This window comes from Talpa europaea, assembly GCF_964194135.1.
Source record: "Talpa europaea genome assembly, chromosome: 4".
Classification (NCBI taxonomy): Eukaryota; Metazoa; Chordata; class Mammalia; order Eulipotyphla; family Talpidae; genus Talpa; species Talpa europaea.
In genome coordinates this window covers 33,278,897-33,292,394 of record NC_140070.1, presented here as the reverse complement: position 1 = coordinate 33,292,394, position 13,498 = coordinate 33,278,897, and the positions used below count along the sequence as shown (strand labels likewise).

Here is a 13,498-nt window from a genome sequence, read left to right as displayed (position 1 = left end):
TGAAAATTTCCACTCCAAATGGAGTGTTGGAATCTGCTCTCCTGGGTTCCTATAGTGGTACTCTCACCCATAGGTAGTTGTCAAAAATCATTGTTTCCATTTGTAGATGAAGACTGGAAACTCCTGCCATTTTACTAATGTCACTCTGCAAGATTAGTATGTTATCTCTATTTGCTCATAATTTACAGGAGAAACCAAGAATGAGTGTGAGACTATGTGTATGAACATTAGAGGGATAAATATGGGGGTGGGGGTGGAGAGAGAGAAAAAGAAGGGGGAGGAAAGAAATGCATGATATGATGGCCAAATTTAAAAAGTGCTAATTCAATTAGAAGTGGGCACCTGTACCCCTATATTTATGGCAGCACTACTTATAATAGGTAAAACCTGGAAACAACCCAAATGTCCAAAAGTAGATGACTGGATCAAGTAGATGTGGTATATATACACAATAGAATGTTACTCAGCAATCAAAAAAGATAAACTCATGCCATTTACAGCAACATGGATAGAGCTAAAAGGAATTATGCTCAGTGAAATAAGTTAGAAGGAAAGAGAAAAATATCGGATGGTTTCACTTATAGGAGGAATATAGAGGAACCAAATAAGACATCAGTGTAAAAAAAACCAACAAAACAATTATAAGCCAAAGACATCCTGCAGGGGAAGAGGAGGGAGAGGGATCAAAGGGAAGGAGGAAGGAGCACAGGGGACTGAGGTGATGGTGCACGGGTGCATTGGTGAAGGAAATTCAATAGGGACTACACCTGGGGTGGGGAAGCAAATATTGTTTAAAAAAGAACAATGATGTAAAAAATAAATAATTAAAAATAAATAAATAAATAAATAAAAAGAAGTGGGAAGCAGAGATAGGCATCTTTAAATTCAGTAGGTGGAAAAATGAGGGGGGAAAGCAGTCCAGGTAACAAATAATGTGCTTAGAAGCATGAAACTGAATAATTTTGTAGTTCTTTTCTGAGCATGGAATTCATAATTTGCACTGGAACCGAACCTTTGAAGGGAGAAAGGATGCAAGAAAATAATGAAAAAGGCAAGACAGTAGACCTTGACAGCTGATTTTCACAACTGGTTTGATATTCTAGAGACTGGTGATTAGTAATAAGTAAAAAATAACTTTTGAGTGCAGGTCATCAAGAGTATATGTTGCATCTTAGGGGAAATCTTAAAACTTGTAAAGAGGATTCCTTAAAATATCTTTTGGGAGAACTTACTTGGATGAAGAAAGAGTGTAAACATTTAGACATTGGAACTTAAAACCAAAGTTGGGCATTCAGAGTAAATACTAGGAAAAAGTACTGGAGGGGTTAGGAATAAACAATATCAGAGAGACAAAAAGAAAGATAGCAGTAGGGAGATAGTGCAACTGTGAATTCAAGTGCAATTGAGACCAACTGGGGCATTTCAAATTGAGAATTGAGTACCAGCACATCTGGGATCTATTTTTTGGCAGGGCTCTATAATGGCAGGATATGTTTGAAGCACGTATACCTTAGTTGAGAGTATGGCTCTGGATTCAAACTATTCAGGTAAAAATCCTTCCATAGCACCTATTAATTGTGCTGTCTTGAGAAATTTACTGATACTTCCATCTGATGTTTGATTTGTTCACTGAGATAACAATAATATATATTTCACTGGCTTTAATTGAAGTTTCAATTGAATAGCTTATGTCCATCTCTCAGAGTAGTGCTATTATTATACAGCAATTGGTATCCTACTTAACTGGTGTTTTGTTCAAAGAAGAAATAATAACATGAAGTTGTAAAACAATAATGTAATGCTTATCTGTAACTGGTTAGTTTTTCTATATGAATGAAAAATTTTAATCCATTGTCATTTATCAAAATGCTTTTGATCAATAAACTTGATCAAATACCTCTGTAAATCTAACCAAATGTGATAAGAACAGTAAAGCCATCAAAATCTTGGACCCATTGGATATATTTTAGAAATCCAGAGTTCTTAATCTCATTTAATTAAGAATATCTTTCAAATTTGAAACAATTAAGGACACGTGGAAAGATTATATTCTCCATTTTTATGAACTACAATTTTTAGCAGGAATTTCCACATTTAAATTGTTTGTTAAAATTAATTATAAATGTACACTTATTTATTTAGCTATAGGGATTATCCAGAGTATGTGGGAGCAACGTTTCCTGGAAAGATGTGTGTTACTCAGCATTCTGCAGGAATTGTTTTGGTATGTAACTAGTTAATTTTATTATTAAAAATTATACATTTTAAAATTTCCCAACTTCGTAATATGTATTTTATATGGTTCACATCTATATTTATATTTAAGGATTGCATTTCTTTTCCATTTGAAGTGTGTAGAAGGAAGAGTACTTTATAGAATAATTGTTGCATTATTTGGAAGTTAAACTGGATAAAAAATATCACAAATGTACAATCATTTCTTAATATATAGATTAGTGCATGATGAAAAATGATCTGTAAAGAAATTTCTATAACCCAAATAGACTTTTGCTTATAGATACAAAATTGGAGAAATAGTCTCACAGATAAAAATGCTTAAAATATAAAGAAATGATCAACCAAAAAGTGTGATAGTTCTTTTTTTTTAAAAAAAAATTACTTATTTATGCATACAAGAACTGGGGTACAGGCCAGAGGTGCGGGGGGTGAGAGGATTCACCAGAGACAGAGTGGGGAACAGAAGAGACAGATTGACTGAAATACACTGCTGAGGGGAGCAGCGGGCAAGTCAGGAGAGGTCTGCTCCTCCATGTGGGTAGCTCCCTGGCCTGAGATCTAAACTCATGCTGCACTGGCTGTGGATAGCTTCATAGGTTGTGTCTTAACCCCTTGCACTACCAGGGAGGCTCCAAAGTATGACAGTTCTTTAAAATGTTTCAGATCTTCAAAGCACAGTATTTAATAGAACATTTTATGCCTGTTTTGAATACCTTGTGTTATTTATAAATATGATATATATAAATAAATTACTGGCATAAGTAGATGAGCCATTGAAAGATGAAGTAATTCATTGAGCCACCCCATTGATTATTTTAAAAAACAAGTTTAAGTACTCTACATATTAATTACAAAATAATTATTATTCACACCAAATTTTCAAGGTACATGTAAGGAAATTCATATAATCTGGCATCTTCCAGTGCAGAAAGGGGTAACTAAAGTAGTATTTTGATTGATATGTGTATTCTACTTTGTGTTTTTATCTGTTAATGTGACTCTTTCTCTCTTTATATATTGTTATAAAAATGGGTTTTTTTGGCACATATTTTGTATACCCTAAGTTATTTTTTATTATAGAATTTATGCATGTACATGGTAAAACAGTTTCAAACAAAAATTGATAATAAAATCTTCTCCTTTATCCTTGTCATGTACCCTATTCTAGAATTTATAATTTCAATTCCATTCTATTTTTTTTTATTTAAATAATAAATTTTATTTTTATATTCCCCCATACAACTGCACATGCCCCATTCTGACCCCAATCCCTCCCCTCCCAGCCCCCACCCACCAAAAAGTGTCTCTGGTTCATAGTTTTTTGTTGATTATGATTTTCACTTTCTTATAGTTATTCATTTTCCTGATCCCTTATTTAAGTTTTCTAGATTCCTGCTATGAGTGAGACCATCCGGTATTTTTCTTTTTCTTTTTGGCTTATTTCGCTGAGCATGATCCCTTCCAGCACCATCCATGTTGCTGCAAATTGCATGTGTTTATCTTTTTTGAATGCTGAGTAATATTCCATGGTATATATGTACCACATCTTCTTGATCCAGTCATCTATTTTTGGGCATTTGGGCTGTTTCCAAAGCTTAGCTATTGTAAATAGTGCTGCTATAAACATAGGGGTGCAGGTGCTCTCTGGAATTGATGTTTCTGTGTCCTTTGGGTAAATACCTAGGAGTGGAATTGCTGGATCATATGGAAGCTCTATGTTTAGTAAGTCCAGAAATCTCCACACAGCTCTCCATAGTGGTTGGACCAGTTTGCACTCCCACCAACAGTGCAGAAGAGTTCCTTTTTCTCCACACCCTCGCCAGCATTTGTTGTTGCTAGTTTTTTTAATATGTGCCATTCTCACTGGTGTAAGATGGTATCTCATGGTAGTTTTGATTTGCATTTCCCTGATTACAAGTGATGTTGAACATTTTTTTCATATGCCTGTTGGCCATTTGCATTTCCTCTTCAGAGAAGTTTCTTTTTAGCTCTTCTGCCCATTTTTTGACTGGGTTATTTTCTTTGTTGTTGTTGAGTCTCATCAGCTCTTTGCAGATTTTTGTGATCAGTCCTTTATCATTAGTGTTGGGTGCAAAAATGTTCTCCCAGTTGGTGGGGTTTCTCTTTGTTTTTGTTATTGTCTCTTTTGCTGTGCAGAAGCTCTTTAATTTGATGTAGTCCCAGCTGTTTATCTTTGCCTTCACTATCACTGCTTTGGGTGATGTGTCTGTAAAGATGTCTTTGATATGCAAATCACGTAGTGTTTCACCTATATTTCCTTCTATGTATTTTATGGTTTCAGGTCTTATGTCTAGTTCTTTAATCCATTTTGAGTTGATTTTTGTGTATGGTGTGAGGTAGTGGTCAAGCTTCATTCTTTTGCATGTAGCGACCCAGTTTTCCCAGCACCATTTATTGAACAAACTTTCTTTGCTCCAATGCATAGTCTTTGCTCCTTTGTCAAAGATTAGTTGACCATAAATTTGTGGGTTTATTTCTGGATTTTCTATTCGATTCCATTGGTCTGTATGTCTGTTCTTGTTCCAATACCATGCAGTTTTGATGATTATGGCTTTGTAGTATAGTTTGAAGTCTGGGAGTGTGATGCCTCCATTTCCTTCTTTTTTTTCAGGAGAGCTTTGGCTATGCGGGGTTTTTGGTGATTCCATATGAATTTCATCAATAATTGTTCTATGTCTTTGAAGAATGACATTGAAATTTTTATTGGAATAGCGTTGAATCGGTATATTGCTTTTGGAAAGAAGGCCATTTTAATAATGTTTATTCTTCCAATCCATGAGCAGGGGATGTCTTTCCATTTCTTTGTGTCTTCTTCTATTTCTTTTAATAGTGTTTTATAATTTTCTTTGTATAGGTCCTTTACCTCTTTTGTTAGATTTATTCCCAAATATTTGATTTTTTTTGTTTCGATAATAAAAGGGATGGTTTTTTTTTATTTCTTCTTCTTCAGATTTATTGTTTGTGTATAGGAAGGCTACTGACTTTTGCGTGTTGATTTTGTATCCTGCCACTTTACTGAATTGATTGATAAGTTGGATTAGTTTTTCTGTGGAGTTTTTGGGGTTCTCTATGTATATTATCATATCATCTGCAAATAGTGATAGTTTGACTTCTTCTTTTCCTATTTGGATTCCTTGTATGTCTTTCTCTTGTCTTATTGCTCTGGCTAGGACTTCCAGTATTATATTGAAAAGCAGTGGTGAGAGTGGACATCCTTGTCTTGTTCCAGACCTTAATGGAATTGCTTTCAGCTTTTCACCATTGAGGATGATACTGTCTGTTGGCTTGTCATAGATGGCCTTTATGATGTTGAGGTATGTTCCTTGTATCCCAAGAATTTCAAGGGCTTTTATCGTGAATGGGTGTTGCACTTTGTCGAAAGCTTTCTCAGCATCTATTGATATTATCATATGGTTTTTATATTTCTTTTTGTTGATGTGTTGGATAACGTTGATTGATTTTCGGATGTTAAACTATCCTTGTGTCCCTGGAATGAATCCTACTTGGTCGTGGTGAATTATCTTATGGATACATTGTTGGATTCTGATAGCTAAAATTTTATTGAGGATTTTTGCATCAGTGTTCATTAGGGAGATTGGCCTGTAGTTTTCCTTTTTTGTGTTGTCCTTATTCGGTTTTGGTATTAGTGTAATGTTGGCTTCATAGAACGTGTTTGGTATTGTCTCTTCCTTCTCAATTTTTTGGAACAGTTTGTGAAGGATAGGCACTAATTCGTCTCTGAATGTTTGGTAGAATTCATTTGTAAATCCATCAGATCCTGGGCTTTGTTTTTGGGGAGGTTTTTGATTACCATTTCAATTTCGCTGCTTGTAATTGGTCTGTTTAGGTGTTCTATTTCTTCTTTATCTAGCTTTGGGTGATTGTAGAGTTGTAGGAATTTGTCCATCTCCTCTAGATTGTTGAACTTGTTTCCATATAACTGTTCATAGTAGTTACTGATTATTCTTTTGATTTCTGCTGTGTCCGTTGTGATTTCTCCTCTTTCATTGATGATCCTGTTTATTTGTGCTTTCTCCCTTTTTTCCTTTGTGAGCCTGGCTAGGGGTTTGTCTATTTTATTGATTTTTTCAAAGAACCAGCTCTTGGTTTCATTGATCTTTTGGACTGTTTTTTTAGTTTCAATTTCATTTATTTCTGCTTTGGTTTTTATTATTTCTTTTCTTCTACTGGTTTTGAGTTTTTTTGTTGTTCTTTTTCTAGATCTTTGAGCTTCGAGATTAGGTTGTTTCTTTGAGTTCTTTCTTGTTTTTTGATGTGAGCTTCTATTGCTATATATTTTCCTCTTATTACTGCTTTTGCTGCATCCCATACATTTAGGATATTAGTGTCCTCCTTGTCATTCAATTCAAAGAATTTTTTAATTTCTTCTTTGATCTCCTCATTAGTCCAGTGGTCTTCCAGTGGTTTGGTTTTTAATCTCCATGAGATACAATAGTTCCTTGCCTTCTTTTTATGGTTTATTTCCAGTTTGATGCCTTCATGGTCAGAAAAAATGGTTGGTATGATTTCAATCTTGGTGTATCTGTTGATGTTTGTCTTGTGCCCCAGTATGTTAATGAGTGTTATTTCTTCTTGAAGTATTGTCCCCTTGATCATAATGTAGTGACCATTGGGGTCTCTTTTTATCTTTTTGAGTTTGAAATCTGTTTTATCTGATATAAGTATAGCTGTTCCTGCTTTCTTTTTTGGTCTATTTGCTTGTAGGATTGTTTTCCATCCTTTAACTTTAAGCCTGTTTTTATCTTTTGTAGCTAAATGTGTTTCCTGGAGACAGCAAAAGGTTGGGTTTTGTTTCTTAATCCTGGCTGCAACTCTGTGTCTTTTTATTGAAGAGTTTAGTCCATTTACATTTAGAGTTAATATTGATATGTTAGCATCTGTATTTGCCATTGTGTTTGTCTTTCCTTTGATTTTATTTATTTATTCTTTTAATAACTTTTTTTTTTTTTTGGTGTTCTTTCATTGTTATTCGTCCCTCTGAGGTTCTGGCTTTAGGATTCCTTGTAGTATTTTTTGGAGTGCGGGTTTAGTCGTAATGAAATTCCGGAGTTTCTCTTTGTCTGGGAAGGTCCATATTCTTTCTTCAAAGAGGAAGGAGAGCTTTGCGGGATAGAGTATTCTTGGTTGGCATCTGTTTTCTTGGAGTCTGTTGACTATGTCCCTCCACTCTCTCCTTGCCCGTAGTGTTTCTTCAGAGAAGTCTGATGTCAGCCTGATTGGTTTTCCTTTGAATGTTATCTGTTTCTTCCCTCTTGCCAGCTTCATTATTTTTTCCTTGTCCTGATTCTTGGGAGCTTTACTATTATGTGTCTTGCTGTGTTTTTCCTTTCGTCGTGGAAGTTTGGTGTTCTTCTTGCTTCTTGTATATCAATTTTCAGCTCCTTCTTCGCATTTGGGAAGTTCTCTTCAATTATCTCCTGGAATATTTTCTCTGTTCCTACATCTCTCTCCTCTCCTTCTGGAATTCCTATAACTCTTATATTTCCTTTCCTCATGGAGTCAGATAGTTCCCGAAGTCTTTCTTCATTCTTTTTCCTTTGTACTTCTCTTTCCTTTTCTGTTTTGGTTCTTTTTATTTCTGTGTCTTCAAGAGTACTTATTCGTTCTTCCATTTCATCTATTCTGCTTTCATTGCTTTTCCCAGAGTTCTTTAGTTCCTCCATTAATTCTTTGATCTCTTGCATTTCTTTTACTTCCCTCTTTAGGGACTCAATTTCATTCTTCTGACCATTGTTTTCCCTCTTTAGGGACTCAATTTCCTTCTTCTGATCATTGTTTTCCTTTATGACTTCTGTCACTTTTTTAATCAGGGCAATTTTAAATTCTCTTTCTGGAAGGCTCAGAAGTTCTTCCAAGTTACTGTCGTTGCAATCTGGAGGGTGGTTTTCTTTTTGTGGTGTGCTTCTTTCCTGAGGCGTTGTTAGGTTGCGTGTGGTTCTTCTACTCCCTACTGTCTGTTTTCTAATTTGTCGTATGCATTGGGACACTGTGTTGCTCGGACTGGCCGTCATCTTGGGTGAACTTCTCCGCTCCCCTCTGGCTCCTCCAGGAATCATCTCTGGCTTCTGGGGGGGCTTTCTGCTGGTTTTAGGCAGTCTTTACTGAAGAAATGTCCCCGTTCTAAACTGGCGAAGCGGGACGCAGTCCCTGCGCGTCCGGTCTCAGGCACACTCTTCTGCGTGCCCGGTCTGCCCCGGACGTGGGTGCCTGCTCCCTCTGTGGGCTCAGACTGCTGGTTGGAAGGGGCCTGGCGTGGGCTAACTTCCCAGCTGGCCACTGGGTCCTCCAGAAGCCTTCTGCGCTTTTTAAGAAGTCTTAAGAAATTTCTCTGTTCTATGGGGTGTTAGTGACTTTTTTTCTGGTCGCTAGGTGGCTCCAGAGATCTCTCCTATTGTCCTTGGGGGGCTGTTTTTCAACCCCCCCACCCCCGTGGGACAGGGAACAGAGAGCGAGAATGGTAGGGTAAACCTCAACGGCTTTGGGGTGCTGTGTCTGCCTTGTGCCCCACCGTCATGGAGAACCCACGCCCAGAATTTCGTGCCCCGGGGGTCTCAGTTCAAAGCCCTCAGGTCCAGGATGTGGGCTGTAGCCCAGTTCAGGGGCGCGGGAATGGCGCCTTTTGCACCCAGCTCCCGTGCCTGGGCGCCTGGTTCCTGCTCACTCAGTGAGGGACTTTCACCCCCGTGAGGGCCTCCGCGCGTCTCCCCGCAAGCCTAGGTCGCAGGTGCGGGGACCGGGCAGCAGAGATCCCAGTCCGTGTTTGCTTTTCAAGCGCGCCAAGTGCACAGCTTTTCCGCGCAAGCTTACCGGCAGCCTGGGCTGTGTGTGGGTCTCCCGGGGTCTTTGTTCTTCTCTAATGGCGCCCAGAGCCATTCGCTTACCGCAGCGGCGGATTCTGCAGGGTTCTCCACAGCTCCTGTTCACGGGGTGTGGTGGCTGCAATAGTTCCTTTCCACTCACAGTCCCGCTTGCTGCGTCGTTTGTTCTTGTTGGTCGTTTTAGTGTGTTGTTTTCCTCCTCTCTGCTGGTCGGAGAGTGCCGGCTCTGTGGGCGGGGGAGGAGAGCAGGGTTCTGCCCTTCCCTCCCTTCTAGTCCTCTTTTATGGCAACTTTCTTCTTCGGGCAGTTTGCTGGCGTCACCCGTTTATCTTCCGTGTCCCAGTTCTCACTGGGACCTGCCACTTTTCCTCCCTATTAACCTTTTTTTAATGGGAGATCTTACTCGCAGTGTCTCCTCGCTGCCATGTTGCTCCGCCCCCTTCTGATTTGCATTCTTCAGGTTGAAACCTAACAGTGAAATTGCTGCATCATATGGTAGATTTATTTTGAATAGACTGTGAAACCTCCATACTGTTTTCCATAGGGACTAGACCAGTATACAATCTAGATAAGAAATCCTTTGTCAAAGATTAGTTGTCCATAAGTCTGTGGGTTTATTTCTGGGTCTTCTATTAGATTCCATTGGTCACTGTGTTTTTTTTCCCAGTACCATGGATTTTTTTTTTTTTATAGAGGCATGTTTTATTTATTTGTTTGTTTGTTTGTTTATACATGCACTGGGTACAGTCAGATGCGCAGGAGGGTGAGAGAATTCACCAGAGCCAGAGCGGGGAGCAGAGCAGGCAGAAGGACCGAAGTACACTGCTGAGGGGAGCAGCGGGCGGCAGGAGATGTCTGCGCGCCATGTGGGACCCTCCTCTGGTGGCCAGGGAGCAGCCGGGGATCAAACTGGCGCTGCAGAGGCTGCGGGCAGCTTCGCAACCCAGCGCTCAACCGCTGCGCCACCGGGGAGGCCCACCATGCAGTTTTAATTATTATGGCTTTGTAGTATAATTTGAAATCAGGGCGTGTGATTCCTCCATTTTCCTTTTTAGTCAGGAGAACTTTGGCTATTCAAGGTTTTTGTGGTTCCATATGAATTTCATCAATATTTGTTTTATTTCTTAAAAGAATGTTATTGAAATTTTTAGCAGAATACCATTGAATCTGTAAATTGCTTTTGCTAGGATGGCCATTTTAATAATGTTAATTCTTCCAATCCATGAGCAAGAGATATCTTTCCATTTCTTTGTGTCTTCTGTTTCTTTTGACAATGTCTTATAATTTTCTTTGTATATGTCCTTTACCTCTTTTGTTAGGTTTATTCCCAAGTATTTGATTTTTTTTGATTCAATTATAAAAGGGAGGGTTTTCTTAATTTCTTCTTCTTCAGGTTGATTGTTTTCATATAGGAAGACTACTGATTTGCATGTGTTGATTTTGTATCCTGCTACTTTACTAAACTGGTTGATGATTTTGATTAGTTTTTCTGTGGAGTTTTTAGGATTCTCTCTACATATTATCTATCATCTGCAAATAGTGGCAGTTTTACATCTTCTTTCCCTATTTGGATTCCTTGTATGTATTTCTCTTGTTTTATTGCTCTGGCTAGGCCTTCCAGTATTATATTGAAAAGTAGTCATGAGGGCGGATATCCTTGCCTGTTCAAGATCTTAGGGGAAAGGCTTTCAGCTTTCCACTATTGAAGATAATACTGGCTATGGATTTGTTGTATATGGCTTTTATTATGCTAAGGTATCTTCTTTCTGTCCCAAGGATTTCAAGGGCCTTCATCATAAATGGATGTTGAACTTTGTTGAATGCTTTCTTAGCATTTATTCATATGATCATATGGTTTTTCTTTTTCTTTTTGTTGCTATATTGGATTACATTAGTTGATTTCCAGATGTTGAACCATCTGTATGTCCCTAGAAAAATCCAACTTGGTCATAATGTATTATATATATATATTTAAATATTTATTTATTTATGCATATAAGAACTGGGGTACAGGCCAGAGGTGTGGGTGGTGAGAGGATTCACCAGAGACAGAATGGGGAACAGGACAGGCAGATTGACTGAAATACACTGCTGAGGGGAGCAGCAGGTGAGTCAGGAGAGGTCTGCTGCGCCATGTGGGTAGCTCCCTGGCCAGGGCTCGAACTCATGCTGCAGTGGCTGCAGATAGCTTCATAGGTTGTGTCTTAACCCCTTGCACCATCAAGGAGGCACATAGTGTATTATACTTTTTTATTTTATTTTATTTTATTTTTAAGATTTTTATTTATTTGTTTGTTCATTTATTTATTTATTTATACAAGCACTGGGTACAGTCAGAAGCACGGGAGGGTGAGTGAATTCACCAGAGCCAGAGCGGGGAGCAGAGCAGGCAGAAGGACCGAAGTACACTGCTGAGGGGAGCAGCGGGCGGCAGGAGATGTCTGCGCGCCATGTGGGACCCTCCTCCGGTGGCCGGGGACCAGCCGGGGATCGAACTGGCGCTGCAGAGGCTGCGGGCAGCTTCGCAACCCAGTGCTCAACCGCTGCACCACCGGGGAGGCCCCATAGTGTATTACACTTTTGATGCATTGTTGGGTTCTGTTGGCTAAGATTTTGTTGAGGATTTTTGCATCAGTGTTCATAAGAGAGATTGGGCTGTAGTTTTCTTTTTTTTGTATTGTCCTTGTTTGGTTTTGGTATTAGTGTAATGTTAACTTTATAAAACATTGTTGGTGTATTTCTTCCTTCCCTATTTCTTGGAAGAGTTTGTATACAATAAGCACTAGTTTGTTTCTGAACGTTTGTTAGAATTCAATTCATTTGTGAAAGCTTCAGGTCCTGGGCTTTTGTTTTTGGGGAGTGTTTCGATTACTGTTTCAATTTCACTGCTTGTAATTGGTCTATTTAGGTGTTCTTTTTCTTCTATTTTGTTTTGGATGATTGTATAGTTCTAGGAATTCGTCCAACTCTTCTAGATTGTTGAACATATTTGCATCTCACTGTTCATAATCTCTGATTATGCTTTTGGTTTCTGCTGTGTCTATTATAACTTCTCCTCTTTCATTTATGATCCTATTTGTGTTTTCTCCCATTTTTCTTTTGTGATCCTGACTTGAGGTTTGTTGATTTTGTTTATTTTTTCAAAGAACCAACTTTTGGTTTCATTGATCTTTTGGATTGCTTTTTAAATTTTTATTTCATTTATTTCTGCTTTGATTTTTATTACTTCCTTTCTTATACTGGATATTGGGGTTTTTTGTTGTTATTTTTCTAATTCTTTGTGATTGGAGATTAGGTTGTTTATTTGAGTTCTTTCTTGTTTCTTGATTTGAGTCTGTATTGCTATATACTTTCCTCTTATTATTGCTTTTGCTGTGTCCCATGCAATCTGGAAAGTTGTGTCCTCATTGTTGTTCCTAAGTATTTTTAACATTTTCTTTGATCTTCTTATTAATCTAGTGGTCTTCCAGTACTGTGTTTCTGTCTCTGTGACGTAGGAGGGTACCTTGCTTTCTTTTAATGATTTATTTCTAGTTTGATGCCTTTATGATCAGAGAAGATAGTTGGTATGATTTTGATCTTAATGTATCTGTTGAGGTTTGTCTTGTGTCCCAGTATGTAATCAATCCTGGAGAATGATCTGCGTGCACTTGAGAAAAATGTGTACTCAGATTTTTTGGGTGCGGCATCCTATAGATGTCTGTTAAGCCCATGATGCCTAGGTCCTTATGTAGAGCTCTAGTTTATTGTTTATTTTCTACCTCTTGTTTATTTTTTTTGTCTTGTTGATCTGTCAATTGGTGCAAGTGGGGTGTTGAAATCTACTACATATGTATTTTCTCTAATATCTGTTTTAAGGGTACTAATAATTGTCTGGTATATTTTGGTGCTCCTTCATTTGGGGAGTATATGTTGAGTGTTATGTTTTCTTGACGTATTGTCCCCTTAATCATAATGTAGTGACCGTCTATGTCTCTTTTTACCTTTTTTAGTTTGAAGTCTATTTTATCCTATATAAGTGTAGCTGTTCTTGCCTTCTTTTTTGAGACTTTTGCTTGTAGGATTGTTTGCAGCCTTTGCTTTCAATCTATGTTTATCTTTTGTACTTAAATGAGTTTCCTATAGACAGCAGAAGGTTGGGTTCTGTTTTTTAAAAAATTTAGCCTGCAACTCTGTGTCTTTTTATTGATTGAGTTTAGTCCATTATATTTAGAGTTAATATTGATACACTGGTATCCATATTTACCTTTTTGTTTGCCTATTTGTGATTCTATTCCTTACCTTATTCTGTTCTTCCAATTCATTTCTCTGTTGGTTTTGGCTTTAGGGCTACTTGTAGTAGTTTTTGGAGTGTGGGTTTAGTAGTAATGAATTTCTGAAGATTGTTTGTCTGAGGAGCT

At 38.0% G+C, this 13,498-nt stretch overlaps 1 protein-coding gene across 1 annotated transcript in view; it reads left to right on the top strand.

The window, feature by feature from the left end:
- Nucleotides 1-13,498, top strand: part of LOC311170200 (disintegrin and metalloproteinase domain-containing protein 32-like) — a gene marked incomplete at both ends in the record, with an annotated part of 119,772 nt that overhangs the window by 44,076 nt on the left and 62,198 nt on the right. The window contains one exon of the mRNA XM_084232594.1: nt 2,143-2,224. Coding sequence (XP_084088720.1) covers nt 2,143-2,224 — 82 coding nt within the window. The remainder of the gene's footprint in view (nt 1-2,142; nt 2,225-13,498) is intronic.